The 17,050-nt window shown below is 43.4% G+C and overlaps 1 protein-coding gene across 1 annotated transcript in view; it reads left to right on the forward strand.

Annotated features, from left to right (window-relative positions):
• Positions 1-6,609: 6,609 nt before the first annotated feature.
• Positions 6,610-17,050, forward strand: part of SLC12A6 (solute carrier family 12 member 6) — a 41,065-nt gene continuing 30,624 nt past the window's right edge. Inside the window, 2 exon segments of the mRNA XM_030186321.1 lie at positions 6,610-7,140; positions 7,730-8,024. Coding sequence (XP_030042181.1) covers positions 7,772-8,024 — 253 coding nt within the window. The 5' untranslated portion in view covers positions 6,610-7,140; positions 7,730-7,771.

Consider the following 17,050-nt stretch of genomic DNA (forward strand, 5'->3'; position numbering starts at 1 on the left):
CACTGGGACAGACAAAAGATCCATCAAGCCCAGCATCCTGTTTCCAACAATGGCCAAGATCCCGAAAACGTTCAATACATTTTATGCTGCTTATCCCAGAAATAAGCGGTGGATTTTCCCCAAGTGCTGCCCCAATGTTAGGGCGGTTTGTAGTACTGTCCGACCGAAGGAGCTCGGCCTGAGGACTCTACCTAGGCAATAGTGTTTTGCGAAGGTATGGATGGAGGACCAGGTGGTGTCTTGCCTTGGTATTGCAGCCTGCTCACTTGATCACCACAGACTGTTCACAGAATATAATACCACAGATTCTTTTTGGATTCGTATTGGGTAAATTAAACTCTTTATTCAAATGGAGAGTGTATAAATCATTATTGCTTCAGTCTAAACAATGATTAAGTGAGCAGGCTGCAATACCAAGGCAAAGCACCACCTGGTCCTCCATCCATACCTTCACAAAACACTATTGCCTAGGTAGAGTCCTCAGGCCGAGCTCCAGGTCAGCATGTCTGGGGGGCTATTTGTCTTAGTGACATTTCTGTGGCTGTTTTTTCCTACAGACACCCCCTCCCTCCCCTGCCACAATGAAGACAACACAAGGATCTACACTGACAGAGGCATATTGAAGGAAGGGGCTGAAGCAGAACATCCCCCGCTGCTCTGGCGTTTTGAAATGAAGATGTTTCCACCTCGTACACACTCACCTCCAACCCTTTGATCTGATAACAGAACTTTTAATCGACATGATAAAAACACTTTCTGGGTGGGGTGGTATTTAGACTCTACCAATAAACGGAAGTAGCTTTTTAAGGGGCACCCAAGTCGTAATAGCCCCGACAAAAAAGCCTTGTAACAAAATAACCCTTGACAAAATGGCCCTCCCACAAAACAACTCTTGACAAAATAGCCCCCTAAGAAAAAAATAACACATCACAAAAACTATAATAAACTACAAGTGAAATCTTCACTGATGAAGACTCCTACCAGCATAGAGCATATATACAAAAACAAAATTCTATAGCTACAAACTGGTATTAATGATCTGTTCTGCTATTTAAAGAAACTATTCTTCCATGCTAATATATTGTCATCATTTTCATAGTCTTACCAACCTTATCCTGTTTGCCAAGGTAAGACTATTAGGAAAGAAATGCAGTCCCATATTCTGGGCAGCCTGATCGGGCCCTTTTCTCATGCGGCTAACTTGTCAAGGATTATAATGTGGGCAGGCTGTTTTGACAGTGGCTGTTAAGTCAGGGCTATTTTGACCAGGTACCTTTTTAAGGAAATGGCAGAAAGAATGTAAGTGCTTTTGTCATTCTTTGCATCAGATTATTAGTATGACATTTTCCTCTCCTCAGGACTGTGCCAGGTGAGAAGCATGCTCCACACACAGGGACCTTCTTTGGCTGCATCTGAGAAGGGAACTTGTTCACAGGGTCTAAATTCAGCAGGAGTCAGGCCAGCCACTGTGCTGCAATGGAAAATATTCTTAAGCCAGCCTGGCACTATGAGTAAACATTTGGAAACGTCATGGTCCGGCTGTGAGGCACCTTATCCAGAAGTCTGGGATATATTATCTATTTGTGCATGTTGACATAATTTATAAATGCTGATGGAGATCTGAGCCTGCTGGGACTTGCTTTAAGCCCTTCAGTTGTTAAAGCATGCAACAATCACAGATGACAAGTGGCATGATTTTATGAGGCCCTTCCCTTCCTTCCCAGAATGATTTTAATACATTTTTGGACAAACTTTAGAAAGCTTGTAAAATACAAACAAACATTCAGTTAGTGCAATAAAAACGATATCACCTTCTTTTATTTTCTTTTGATTTATTTATTTTTATTGCCTTTAAAGTGAACTAACAGATCAACCACCCCGCATTACCCAGTATGATTTTGTCAGAGATCTACAAAATAACTCAGGAGAGTTTAAACCCTGTCCATGTGGCCTGGAAACCCTACACAAGCTAGCTCTTAAATTCCTCTGAACTGTCATCTACTCCATTTCTCAAATTTATTTTATTTAAAATACTTGTAATCCACCTAAAATTAAGTGTGTTACAAAAAACACATGAATCGCTGTCAAAATATTTATTTGCTGCGTTTGTATCCCACATTTTCCCACCTATTTGCAGGCTCAATGTGGCTTACATTATGTCGCAATGGCGATCGCCATTAACGGAATGATACATACAGAGTGATGTTATAAATTAAGATATAAAAATATCAAGTAAATAGAAGTAAGTAAATAAAATATAAAGTGAATAGGAGTAAATAAATAGATAATTTATAACAGGTATATAAGAACAAGGTATAACACTCAATGATTTCATTGCAATTAAAGGGACCAATGTCAGTTCATTTTGGTGCATTTTGATGTCAGACTTTTATGAAGGATTCTTGTTGTAAGTCTCTTTGAATAGGTTTCTCTTCAATAACTTCCGGAAGGTTAACAGATCATGCGTTATCTTTATAGCATTTGGTAATGCATTCCATAGTCGTGTGCAGATATAGGATCGTTTTATAAAGCCACGTGTGAGGAAAAGGCCAGACTTAATCTCTGTATAATGGTGTGTTTTTTTTTACTTTACTTTATAAGTTTGATGTGTATAGCAATGACAACATGGTTTCACAATACAGAGACAGGTTACCTACCCTTCAACATACAATTTTGGTACCAATAATAAAGAAAAGCAAGGCAGAGAGAGATGCACACCCAGAATAAATTACTCAGCAACCACTGAATTGTAATGATGATGCGTTATGGTAAATGCTAGATGTATGAGGGGCCCATTTCCACTGCAATCACCTATTAATCATGCTTATGGGATAGTGGGAAACAGTACATTAGGTCTCAAAACTGGTTTATGTATTTAATGATCACAATTCAAGTAACCTAAAACAGAGAGGCAGATTTAAAAATCACAGTTGTTTGTGTGTATGTAGGCCCTGGATTTGGTCTTTGCAGCTTTTGGAACTTCTGTTAGACCCCCCCCCCCCCCCCCCAAAAAAAAAAAAAAAATTACTAATGAAGATGGGGGGGGGGGGGGGGCTTACTACAGCCATTCTTCAGCACCAGGGACTGGACAGCTCCTGTGATGGTCAGAGGGATGGTCGCATTCAAATCAATAGTGCACTTGTCAGCACTTGCAAAAATGGCTCCATGGGTTCGCCAAGGAGGTTGGATAAAAACCTCCTTGGTTTCCGCTGCTATTCAACATCTATATATCTGCACATATATTTATATAAACAAATAGATATGTTATTAATAGCAGGGAAAAGTTAGTGAAGCTGCTATGTTAGTCCACTTGAACATGTACATACAAAAGTCGGTAAATAAAATAATATAAGATGATAGCTTTCCATTGGACTCATTTAATACATTTCTTTTTTCATATATTCACCTTTTCTTCACTGCCATGCTGAAACTGGAAATATTACAATTGGGACTTGCAGCCCTAAAGCACTTTTACTACCGTGGCAGAGCAGAAATGGAAACACACCATCACTGGAGTGGAGAACGTGGCACCTGAACAGTGTAAGCTTCTGAAAGTCAATAGAAATAAATGCAATTCTTAGTAGTGCTTCATTACAGGTGAGGTAACCCAAGGCAAAGAGGCCTAGAGCTCATCACCCAAGATTCCAGAAGGGAATCGGTGGTACAGAGATATTAGAAATGAGGCATAGGATCATTTGATGCAGTGACAGACAAGATTCAAACTCAGACCCCAGGTGTTCTGGCCTGGTAGTTCTGCCCAACTACAATTGCCCCTCAAGGACAAATTATTCGCACATTTCTGAAACAAATACTGCCTGCCTTTCGTTCTGCCAAGAGCTGCATGCCACCATATTAACCCAGTCATTCACTCCTGTCCCAACCATCCCAATCTTTAGCATGTACACAGTCCAAACGCCGATCACATCTAAATGTGGCGTTTGGACTGTGTACATGCTAAAGATTGGGATGGTTGGGACAGGAATGAATGACTGCTTGATTTAAGTCCCCACATCGGGAAGAGACGGTCCCTTTAAATAGATTGACCATATTAACCCAGGCACGTGTTCCATTTTGGCCATGGTTCCACTACACCTCATGATCTGAGATTTTACTCGCCAGAATAAAATAACAAACCCTGGAGGTCAGTTAATCATTCTCATTAGCTTATTTTGCCATATGAAGCCCTGTAGAAAAATGTCCTTTAACAGCCTTCCAGACCAGAACTGCTGCCCCAGGGAAAATGTGAATAGAACGGAATGGAGCAGTTTTTCAGGCAGTGGAATAATGAGAACACACATTGTGAATGCCAAAGCTGATCAAATCTTATCTCAAACAAACCAGTCAAAGCACCAAAAAGTTCTTTTCTTTTCTATTTTCTGCTGTCACAGTGAAAAAAAAAAGTTTATATATTTATTTGAGTTCAAGTTCGGAAAATCAAATCCAAATAAAATGTAATTTGACCAACAATAAGCTGTTTCAGCCCACTTCAGAGATAATGATAATTCGGTCTTTTATCGGGCTAATGTGTTGCAGTTCAAAGCGGGTAACACATTATGAGACCAGAACAGGTCCAGGAACTGTTAAGTGTGAAGGAAAAAATCGTAAGGGAGACAAAATAACTCATCACACGTATAACTTAATTTTGTTCCAATATCTTTTCTAGAACCCCCAGGAAGACATGTAACACAGCATGGAATAATTTATGGAGATTTTTAATTAATGTATTTATTTGTTGCATTTGTATCCCACATTTCCCCACCTTTTTGCAGGCTTACATAGTTCTGTTTACGGCGTTAGCTGGTTCCGGTCTGAACAAATACAATGTATAACGAATACACAAGGTAATGTTGTGGTAGAATGTGATAGGTATAATTGGGGGGGGGGGGGATTAGAAAGGGTGAGGAAGAGTCAGGTAATGTCCATTACGGACTTTGGTTATGTTGTGTCACAGGTATCCAAGTATTTTTATGTTGGGTCGGTGGGGTATGCTCTTCTAAACAAGTCTGTCTTTAGTGCTTTCCGGAAATTTAGGTGCTTGAGCATAGTTTTTACTGCTTTTGGTAGTGCATTCCATAGTTGTGTGCTTAAGTAGGAAAAGCTGGATGCATAGGTGAATTTGTATTTGAGTCCTTTGCTGTTTGGGTAGCAGAGGTTTAGGTATGATCGTGTTGATTTTGTGGTGTTTATTTATTTGTTGCATTTGTATCCCACATTTTCCCACCTCTTTGCAGGCTCAATGTGGCTTACAATACATCATGAGTAGTGGAAATACATGAGAGAGTATACGTTTAGTGTTAACAGAAGGACTTTGGGTACATGATAATGATGGAACATGATAGTGTTTTAACAAGCAAACATAATAAGAAATATATAAGAAAATATACATTTAGTAATAGCGAAAGGATCTTGGGTAGCATGATAATGAAAAACATGTTAATATTTTGGCAAGTAGATGTTGTGGAGGCCAGAGCCGTAGAGAGGGGAGCTGACACCCGGGGCGGGTCGCCGCTGCGCATCCCCCCCCCTGGATGCAGCACGGCGCACCCCCCCGGAGTGCATACCTGCGGCGAGGGACTGGCGGGAGGGCCGATCCGCCCCGACTGCACGTTGCTGGGGTGTGTCGGCTCCGCGCTGATTCACTGCTCTCTCTGTCCCGGAACAGGAAGTAACCTGTTCCGGGGCAGAGAGGGCAGTGCACCAGTGCGGAGCCAACACCCCCCAGCGGCGTGCACCCAGGGTGGACCGCCCCCCCCCCCTTCCTATGCCACTGGTGGAGGCAGTTCTGGATATGTGTACAGGAGTTCATATTTGTTGATCATTGTATGCCTTGTTAAAGAGACGAGTCTTCAGTAGAATCCGGAAGTTAGCTAGTTCGTAGATCGTTTTTAAATTGCGCGGCAGCGCATTCCAGAATTGTGTACTCAGGTAGGAAAAGGTTGACGCATGCGTTAGTTTGTATTTGAGACCTTTACAGTTTGGGAAGGGAAGATTAAGGAATGTGCGGGATGCTTTTTCTGGATGGCAGGTCGATGAGGTCTGTCATGTATCCCGGTGCCTTGCTGTAAACAATTTTATGAACAGTCGTGCAGATTTTGAAAGTGATGCATTCTTTGATTGGTAGCCAGTGCAGTTTTTCTCAGAGTGGCTTGAATGAGATGCATTAAAAACAAATTAAGAAGAAAATGTGACCTGTAAAAAAAATATGCACACTATTGTAAGCTCTTTTGAGCAGGGACTGTCTTGATGTGTATGGTGTACAGCGCTGTGTATGCCTGGTAGCGCTATATATAAGTGTTAAGAAAACCACCTCTGTAGATTGCTTCCTGAAATGCGCATGCGTCGCGTGACTTTTTTTTTTTTTTTCCCCCCTCCCCTCCTCCAAATTAGGCTGAAGAGGTCGCGTTTCCGGACGTTGCGTGACTCGCTTTCACGAGTTGGTTGGTTGGTTGGTGGTGAGGGAATTTTTTTTCTTGTTGTTGTGGGCGGGGCTTCTACAGCGCACGAGACAGCTCTGACAGCTAAGCTTGAATCTGCGTGTTCTTCTTAAGACAGTTACGTTGGGAGGGGAGGGGAGGGGGAGAGTTTGGGGAACTGAAAGGAAGGGAATCGGCGTGGCGCGAGTGTCCCTCTTTAACCAATCATTGTTAGCGGTGAAAAAAGGATGCAGGGGCGCCTGTTACCATTGGTGCCCGGGGGCGGCGCGCGCGCCTGCCTCATTGTCCTGCTATGCCTTGAGGGCGGTGGGCGCGCGCGCGCATTCAGCCCTCCCCTTTCCCCCGACGTGCGCGAGGCGAGCTCGCGCTTTTGCTCTTACTTATAGTTCGAGTTGCAGCAGAGGGAAAGTACGATGTTGCCGCTGCAGCAGCCTCTGATGCGCAGGAGGGAGCGCGAGCCGCCGGCCGGCTGATGATGCTACCCCCACCTTTCCCCCCGCCCCCTTTCAGTCAGCAACACGCCGCGTGCGCGCCTGGTACTAACGGACTGCCGGCCGGCTGAGTGAGTGAGTGACCGGCACGAGACAAGGAAGGGAGACGCCGCGAAGGAAAAGAATGAAAGAACTTTTTTAGACGCCTTTTTTGTACCGATTTTAAAAACAGTTTTTTTTTTAGGGCGAGTGTCTTCTTGAGGCGGGATGTAACGGTGAGCCCCTCCCCCCACCCCACCACCAGGGTTCGAGTGCGTTTCTCGGTTATTATGCCTGCTTGCGGCTCGCGTGCCCAGAGGTGGGTTTCTATTGGATGCTAGATGCCGGGAGCTGCGCGCGCATCCCCTTGGTGTATTCCCCCCCCCTCCCCCGCTAATCGGCTGTGAGATACGCGGATATCTAGATATTTAATATACGCACATATGTAGATAGGAGAGATACGTATCTGGCGGGTTTTTTGTTTGTTTCTCACGCTCTAGCCCAGAAGACAATGCCTAACTAGAATTGCTCTGGGTGAAGCAAGGTCACTCTTTTTTTTTTTATCCGTATAATTTTTTTTTTGTTAATGTAATCATTTTGGGGTTTTTTTTTTTGATCACCCTGAGAGATTTATGGACTTAAGTTGAGACCAGTTCTTGTGTTATTCCAGACTCTGATCATCATTTTTATTGACCAAAATTGTTGGAGCACTCAAAAAAAAAATGGACTTGTAAATTATTATTGTGATAGTTGAGTAGAAGAAACAATTTTTTTTTTTTTTTTTTTTGTAATTGTGTTTCTCTTTCTTTTGTCCGGGCCTGAAAGCGTCTGCAGGGATATTGTTGTTTTCTCGTTATTTTTGACACGATGCCGCCCAAAATGGCTTCCGTCCGCTTCACCGTGACGCCGACCAGGATGGACGACGTTCCGGGCCTGTCCGACACCAGCCCGGACTTGAGCTCCCACTCCGGCTCGCGGGTCCGCTTCAGCTCGCGCGAGAGCGTCCCGGATGCCAGCGAGGGCTCTGGCGATATCTCCGGGGTTACCTCTTCCGTAGCCACCGTCACCGCCGTAGATCCGGCGAGTGACCGGACTGCCTACCCCCTGGACAGCGCCGAAGGTACGTATGGAGTATCCAGGAATGGGCAGAAATGAGAGAGATCTAATACTGTCGGCGCTCATTGAGCCGGCTCCTTAGCTGAGCAACCCCAGTATTGAGCAAACTCTCATTTGTGCCCAGGAAAGGGTCGTTTGTATTGTGTTTGGCACCGCTCAATCATTTTTCATGATTTGATTGATGGGTGGGCTGTATATCTGTGAAATGGACTACTGTCGGGTCTTTTCATGGGCAGAGATTGTCTTCTGCGGTAAGAAAGTAACAGCAGAAGATTCACCGCTAATGAGGGTACAGCTCAAGATTGAGTAGAGTCTGCAGCATTGCAGAAATAAGAGATATGGGCAAAAATGGATGAGCTTGGCAGTCGTCATCTGCCGCCAAGTCCTATATTTATATGAGAAGGTTGGAGGTAACTGTGGCGGCCGCCTCAGAGGTCGCTATTGCTTATCGAGGTGCTAGTCATTGTTATACCATAATTTCAAGCGTCTCATCCACAGGCTGTTGTTCTCCACCACCAGGAAATTAAGGATTACACTTACTAAAAGGAGTTATTGTGTTCTAAGACTGCTAACACACGTTGACAAATAGTATTTTGTGCAGTGGCATCTGTTTACTAATATGCGTTAACATGGTAACGCACATCAGAAGTTTTAGCCCACAGGTGTCACATCTCTGAGAAATAGCTTCCCAATAGTCTGGGGAATATTGTTTGTAATGCTTGGTGTTTATAAAATAAATCGTTTAGTACAAGCAAAAACAAGTCTGTTTCTCCAAAAATGAAACAGGCCCTAGGAAGGCTCTCGTCTAAGCGATTTCTCGTCTCTCCCCTGGCTTCCCCTCCATGTCCAGCGAGTCTCCCCTCCCTTCCTTCCCTGTCCAGTGACTCACCCCACCTGCCCCCCTTTTAAGCACCCGAGTTACAGTTCAACCCCAGCCCTCACCTGCCCGCCCTCTTCTCTCACAACAGCCCTCCTTTCCATCCATTTTACCTGAAGTCGCAGCGGCGTCATTGAAAGCGGCAGGCTCAGCTCGCCTCCAGCCTTCCCTTCTCTCTGTGTTCCGCCTTCCTCTGATGTAATTTCCTCTTTCCGCGAGGGTGGGACACTGAGAGGGAAGGGAAGGCTGGAGGCGAGCCGATTATGTATACGTCATTTGCATACAGTTATGAACCCAGCCATCCATCCAGGGAAGCAGATTGACCAATTTTTATATATAGATATGGCTCTTAGACTTCTTTTGCGTCTTTTGCTGTTGGAGGCACAGTGTGGGTGGTGATGCCTCTACATTGCAGGCCATCGATTAAACAGTTAGGACTGGGTTGTCAACACATAGCAGTTCATGATGCTGAACCGGGTGCATCGTTCTGCTCAAGTGTGGCTGAATGCCTCAAGGCAGTGGTTCCCAGTAGCCAGTCAGATTTTCAATATATCCACAATAAATATTCATGAGAGAGATTTGCATGCAGTGGAGGCAGTGCATGCAAATCTCTCTCATGAATATTCATCGTGGATACCCTGAAAACCTGACTGGCTGGGGTGCCTCCAGGACCAGTTTTGGGAACCAGGCTCAAGGCAACACCTGTGGATGTACCTCATGGTTTCGACACAGCTGTATCTGGGAGTGTGGTTTTAAACCCTGGATAGCTACAGCCGTGACGTCTGTCAGGTGCCCAAAAGGTTTGCGTTGACCTAGGTGCAAGTAAGTGTTTTGATAGAGGAAAGGCACTACTATTCATAGCCAGGGGTGTAGCTTTGCAGACCAGATAAGTCAGTTAGATGTGTGAGATTCCTGTATGCCTCTGGCACCCTTTATGTTTGAAGGTGACTCTGAACTGAATTAGGAAAGAGTCTCATATTTGGATGGCAACAGTGATATTTCTGAAACCCAAACCAAATTTCCACTCTTGTTGCCAGCTGCTACATGGTGACATCAAGCAGGTTTCTTAGTTATATTTGCCTGGACTTCTCAGAAACTCAGCTTCGTTGAAATCTTCCTTGATGGTGGAAGAGTATGGAAAATCTAGCACCACAGGTCATGCAAGATAAAATAAGTATTAAAGTTATAGAAGCCACAATTCCAGGAATAACATGTATAGAATGTTTGTACGTTTGGGAAGCTTGCCAGGTGCCCTTGGCCTGGATTGGCCGCTGTCGTGGACAGGATGCTGGGCTCGATGGACACTTGGTCTTTTCCCCAGTGTGGCATTACTTATGTACTTACTTGAGGTCCTCTCTGGTACTGTGCAGAAAATATTGAAGTCACTGTCGGAGTGTCAGCTTAAATAGGATCTGCAGAGGTAGAACAGTGTTTTTTTCTAGCTTGTTGGTGTGTTTATATTGCACATATATGTATAATTTTAGTGCTGTTTGCCCTTGGGGAGCATTTGTACCCAGTTGGCTTGAATCATGTAAGCTGAAGTGCCTTTTTAAACATCCTTGTGCAGTCAAACTCAGATTGTTAGTTCTATGGAGTTGGGACCCTGCTGTTACTTTACACAACATTCTCTACCTTAATCAAATGTAAGTAAATGAAATACTTATCTGCAACCCTTCACAAAATGTCCAACACGGTGTGTAGCAAAATAAATTCATACAAAATAAGCCATGGGGAACACACAAAAATAACAGATCAGGAACTAGATACCAGATGAGCCAAAGATTCATGTAAACACTCATGCAAGTATTATCAGTGACAGTAGATGTACAGCAGGAGGATAAAGTTGGGGGAATGAAGGATCATCCATTAACCAATATTATGGTGGTGAAAGGGCTCCCTAAAGATTGGCCATTATGTTCGCACTTCAGCCCTGGTCCGTACATCAGTAGTTATTCCTTGCAACATCTCAAGAAATGAGGCCAAAGTGAGCCCACAGCTTGGAAACCAACATCAGAACTCTGGTGAGATGCTGGGCAAAGAAACAGGTTGTTCTGGCCAGAGTTTGGTAGAGGTTAATATTTGTTTCAGAACTTTCTGTCTGTATTTCCTCAGTCTTTTAAAAACTATTTAAACTGTAATGTAATATATCCATTTGTGTTAAATTAATTTTCTCTTTGATCCATTTCATTCCTGTACTCAGTGAATCTACCAGCCCCCTTTTTTCTAAACCCCACCCCCCCCCCAAAAAAAATCTGCATGTTTTATTATGAATAAAGGGATATAAATTATAAACAAAAAGCCACACATATGAAGTATTTCAGTACATCTACGTGTGGGGGTTTTATTTATAATGTATCTCCCTTTGCCCATTATAGTTGTCCTTCTGTATAATACTTCTGGTTATAAGCAGGACTCCCAGTTCCCTGCACTGCTGAATGAGAGGGAGAGTAGACTACAGCAAGCAGAATGGAAGGGAGCAATTGAGGGATACAAGTGGACGGGGGGAGTAAGTAGATGGAGCATGGAATGAGAATGTGTGAGATTATATAGGGAGGAGAAAAATAAATGAAAATAGAAATGCAGTGGATAAGGAAAGAAATACAAAGGCAGTTAATTAGATGTGCACAACAAGGATTGAAAACTATAATTTTAAAATGAAAATAGTTGAAAGTGTTGACTTTGTGCGTATTAAATCATTTGAATCCCTACTGCAGAGAGCCTCCGTTCTCACAAATGTTTAGCTTACATTGAACATAGAAATTGTTCTGTGAAGGTGACTTTGTCCTGCCTCTCTCCACGATGTAGTCTAGCTGTCTCCTTGCCATCCTGATGCACACACGTTGATACTATGTGCATGTATTTGGCTGTGCTAGTCTGCTCAAAACCACCATCCTATTTAAAAAAAAAAAAAAGGAAAAAATATGTAAGTGATATTCATTGTTTTAGTTGGGGTACTTATAAAGTTTTTTTTTGTTTTTAAAGAGTAGCTTGTTTGACTGATTTTGAGATAAGCCTTGGTCAGATTTGGCATTCATGATTTGTTTTCCCATCACCCAGCATGTGAAAACGGCTCCATTCAACACTATGCAACTTTTCCTTGGGGCCCCATCTGGCAAATTAGACTCTAGCCTGAGCTTGGAATGATAAAATAAGTGACCCCAGGGTATTTATTTTTGGCAAATGAAATCTCAGATCATGAGGTGCAATGGAACACATGCTTGGGTTAATATGGTGGCATGCAGCTGTTTGCAGAAAGAAGGACAGGCAGTGTTTGTTTCAGAAATGTGTGAATAATTTGCCCTTGAGGAACAATTGTAGTTGGTCAGTGCACAGAACAACAAGGCCAGAACTCCTGGGGAGTGAGTTTGAATCCTGTCGTCCTTACTTTGTTACATGAAATGAATCACTTATTTAATCCCATGTCTCATTTCTAATATCTCTGGCTGTGCCAGTGACTCTTGGGTGAATGGCTCTAGGTCTCTTTGCTTTGGGTTATCTTACCTGCAGTGAAGTACTACTAAGAATTGCATTCATTTATTTTGGCCTTCAGAAGCTTATGCTGTTCAGGTGCCAGGTCCTCCACTCCAATAGTGGCTGTTAATTTCATCTCTACCATGGGAGTAAAAATGCTTTGGGATCAGATCTGGAAATCCCGATTGTGATATTAGATCTACATGGCAGTGAAGAAGGCATGAATATATGGGACTTGATAGTGCGTTTAGAACAGCAGCCATCATGTTAGGGAGGAACAGATATTGGCATTAAGCCAGTTACTTGTGTCTGGGATTTCCTTTACCCCGAGGCTTGTCTAGAGCTTGCTTTTGCCAGACCCTGGATTCCTGTTCCCTATTTATCAAATGAGATGATAGCCCTTAAGCTAGCTCAGGGGTGGGTAACCTCTGTCTTCGAGGACCGCAACCCAGTCGGGTTTTCAGATTTCCCCAATGAATATGCATGAGATCTGCCTCCATTTGTATGCTCATGCATATTCATTGGGGAAATCCTGAAAATGCGACCGGGTTGTGACCCTAGAGGACTGAGGTTGCCCACCCCTGAACTAGCTGCATAGCTGGGACAAGACCCAGGTTATACTGTGGTAGGCCATGCCTAATTTAAAAAAAGCAACAGACTACTGTAAATGAGGCATGTTTATTTAGTACAGTATCACTGTGGTGCATAACTGCCCCAAGGGAGAGAACGAGAGACCTGGGTGTCCTGTAAACGAGAGATTCTATGAGGATGTGGACGTACCATCCTTTTCCATTTGATTTCATATCAAGGGAGTAAAACCAGAACTGGACTGTCCTGTATTTGGGAGGGGAAGAGGATGGAATGGAAGAGCAAGGAATGAGAATAATTGCTGTTTATTGTAACCATAAGTGTTGGCTCTATGGATGCAGTGGAAAATCCCTAGTATTGTGGAAACTCCTTTATCCCCTCCAGAGAGGGTTAATTTGTATGAAAGTTAACACTTCCAGTTGCTTTCGATTGGTTTAACGTATTCCCATGAAAGCAAGAACTTGAAATAAAATACATAAAGAAATGAAATCCTCTTTGGACTTGAAAGGCATATTGTGGAAGCTTGCTTCTGCTTGGCTCTCGTTTGCTGTAAACTGATTAGATTTTTACAGATATTGAATAAACATGACTATGGTAGCAGGCATATATGCATAACTCACATATTTTACTGGTTTCTGTTATTGCTTATAGAGTCCTATGATCTGCCTGTCTCTTCAATCCTTTCCCTCCCCCCCCCCCCCCACTCTTGGCTATCCCCTAGTTTGGCTCCTAAACATAGAAAATGATGACAGATCTGCCCTCTCCTCTTTTTCTTAGACCGGGGGAGGGGAAGAGAGGAGCGTGACAGGACAATGTGAAGGTGACTGTAGTGCTTTCCCTCTTGGACTTGGGTCAATGTGGGAGGACAACTCAACACTGACTCATAAAGCCCTGGGCATTTGTCACAGTTTATGTAATTCCAGGCTAGCATCCTTACTTCCTCTTGCATTCATTACTCTGAGACATCAGTTTCTGTGACTTTCAAAATCCGTTTCAGCACAGGCGGTTGCTGACACTTCCCTTGGCCAGGATGAGCGGAAAATATTAACCCTTGTTCTAATAGCTTATTAAAGTCTCAACAGGACATTAACTAAAAAGCATGTAGCAATGTCTAGATCATTATACTTTTGCTGCTGCTTGGTATTTGCATAAGCAGTGAAAACAGGTCCAACTTCCAGAGCCAGTTTTAACTAAGGGTTTCCACCTTACCCCTAGTCAACCAAACAAAGTTGATGCAGTTCTCATTTTGCCTCGCTGCAAGCATGAATTTGTAATTCAGATTTTCCTACTACACAATCAAATACATACAGTGGAGCAAAGCAAGAACAAGATCAGCTGGTTTGGTTTATCTGGGGAGAGCTGGCCGCAACCTTGAGTAACTACAAAAGTTTTGCAGAAATAGTCATTACACCCTAATAAGTCATCCCACTTACTCAGATTTTTTCCCCCATTATCTTGACATCGTTTGTTTGGTACCTTGGTTTAGAGTATCATGCAAATAAAGAGTGATCAAGGGGGAAATACAGGTTGAGGCAAGGAAAGTTGGACAGGTGGTGCAAAGGCAGAGGGGAAGAAATGAAGACACATATAGGCTTAGTACAGAAAGGAGTAGTAATATGTGTATTTTTTTTTATTTTTGTTACATTTGTACCCCGCGCTTTCCCACTCATGGCAGGCTTACATGGGGCAATGGAGGGTTCAGTGACTTGCCCAGAGTCACAAGGAGCTGCCTGTGCCTGAAGTGGGAATTGAACTCAGTTCCTCAGTTCCCCAGGACCAAAGTCCACCACCCTAACCACTAGGCCACTCCTCCACTGTTGCTACTATTTGAGATTCTACATGGAATGTTGCTATTCCACTAGAAGTCGGCCCTTGCAGATCACCAATGTGGCCGCGCAGGCTTCTGCTTCTGCGAGTCTGACGTCCTGCACGTACGTGCAGGACGTCAGACTCACAGAAACAGAAGCCTGCGCAGCCTTCTACATGGAATGTTGCTAGTGGAATAGCAACATTCCATGTAGAATCTCCAATAGTAGCAACATTCCATGTAGAATCTCCAATATTCCATGTAGAATCTCCAATAGTATCTATTTTATTTTTGTTACATTTGTACCCTGTGCTTTCCCACTCATGGCAGGCTCAATGCAGCTTACATGGGGCAATGGAGGGTTAAGTGACTTGACCAGAGTCACAAGGAGCTGCCTGTGCCTGAAGTGGGAATCCAACTCAGTTCCACCACCCTAACCACTAGGCCACTCCTCCACTCTACAGAGAGAAAGTGAGAAATGGAATGGAGAAAGATGTGCGTGATAAGTTACTGCAGTCAGAAGGAACAGGCTGTTTGACAAAGTTTAACATAAAAAATGCCAGCCAGTCTTGTTCCCTTAGAAGAGAGTAGATTGCCAGTGGAGTGCGAGAGGTGGTGTTTGGGGGGGAAGCAGCACTCTTTCCTGCTGCATTAGATCCTGAGGCTTTTCAGGGAGAAGGTCTTGTCACTGGGGAGGTTGTTATGAAAGCTCTAGGTCTCGGATTTTCCCCTTAGGATAACAGAGATCTGATTGCAGGATAAACCTATGCAGTTAAACCCAGTTCACACCAACTCTATGAAGGTATCTCATAAATATTTATGATGCATAACTTTAAAATCAGATGTTTGTTTTTGTTGTCCTCGGGGGCAGAATTTGACAACCTTGATCTAGGAGTTATCTACTCTGTCTCCTCCTTCCTTATTGGAAGATGATGTGGTCAATGAGTAGAGTCCTGATCAGCTTCTTATTCTATATTAGTGTAAGGCCTGGAGGCCAGTGGTGGTCCCTGGAGACCTCTAGGGTGGCTTCCATCATTCCTTTTTTTGTTTTTTGTTCACTACTGCCTCTCTACCCAAGCTTGTCAGAAAGGGGAAATGGATGGGGGAGGGGAAGATCACATGCTTTAAGGACAAAGGCATTTCTCAATAGAAGAGAATGCACTCCAGAATACCCTCAGTGAATATTTTGGAAAGGCAGGCTGGAAGGGATGGATGCCATTTGCATACACTGGTGAGTCCTGAGTAGTAGCGTGGCTCTGCAGGGGAAGATATTTGGCGGCTGTACTTTAGCACTTCCAGCCAGAACCGAACCAAACAACTTTAATGAAGTGGGTTTCTGTAGCCTCCATGTGTCCAGCCAGGCACTCAGTGTCCTTCAGTGTATTGTCATCTTGCAGACATTCTTGCAACCGACTTCCAAAAGGCAATTTTCAAAACTGACCCACATTGAGACAAAGACTGCTGGCACTTTTTACTCTTGAACCTTGCATCGGTTTTCAAAGAGAGCATGTGTTTACTTCCATTAGAGACATTTGCACCCACCTTTGGTGTGGGTGAACTTTGTGGTGGGGAAATAACGTGCAGATGTAAAAATACTGTTCACATATATTGTAGGATTCCACCTAAACCACATCTGTGAGATCACCTTCCCTAAATGCAGCTAATAATATATGCATACTTCACCATACTGAGAGAAGGTGATTTGCAGAGAGCCCTGTTTATTCACATAAATCATTGTTTATCTACATAATTAGCTTTTGAAAATGTTCCATCCCAGGTGAAGGATAATGTTAGATTTGGATTTTAGATTAATTATTTGCCTTTTCCAAATATGAACTCAACGATTTCCTGCCCAGACTGGCTTGATCTCGTCGTACCAGAGGTAGTGAAAGGTGAAGTGACTTGCCCAAGGTTACAAAAAGCGTCTGTGGGAGAAGTGGTATTTGAACCCTGGCTTCCCTGATTTGCAATCCAGTTCTCTAACCACTGAGCTAATTCTCCGCTGTTGTCATTAATATACTTCTATGATGGGTTGCAGTGCAGCATCTGAAGAGGGACCTGAGTGATCTGGAAGGCTTATATTGTACTAGAACAGTGGTCTTCATTAATTTTTAAGCTGGGGCCACTTTGGATTCTAATGAGCTAAAGGAGAGCTACCAAATATCTTCCCATGCAGGGACATGATACTGCTAAGCAGTATGTGTCAGACATCCATCCCCACAGCCCACCTTCATACTTCATTGGGGCTATAATCAAGGTTGTAAGCATTTTTAAATGCGTTATCTTT

Source organism: Microcaecilia unicolor, chromosome 14, assembly GCF_901765095.1.
Source record: "Microcaecilia unicolor chromosome 14, aMicUni1.1, whole genome shotgun sequence".
In the NCBI taxonomy this organism is placed as follows: domain Eukaryota; kingdom Metazoa; phylum Chordata; class Amphibia; order Gymnophiona; family Siphonopidae; genus Microcaecilia; species Microcaecilia unicolor.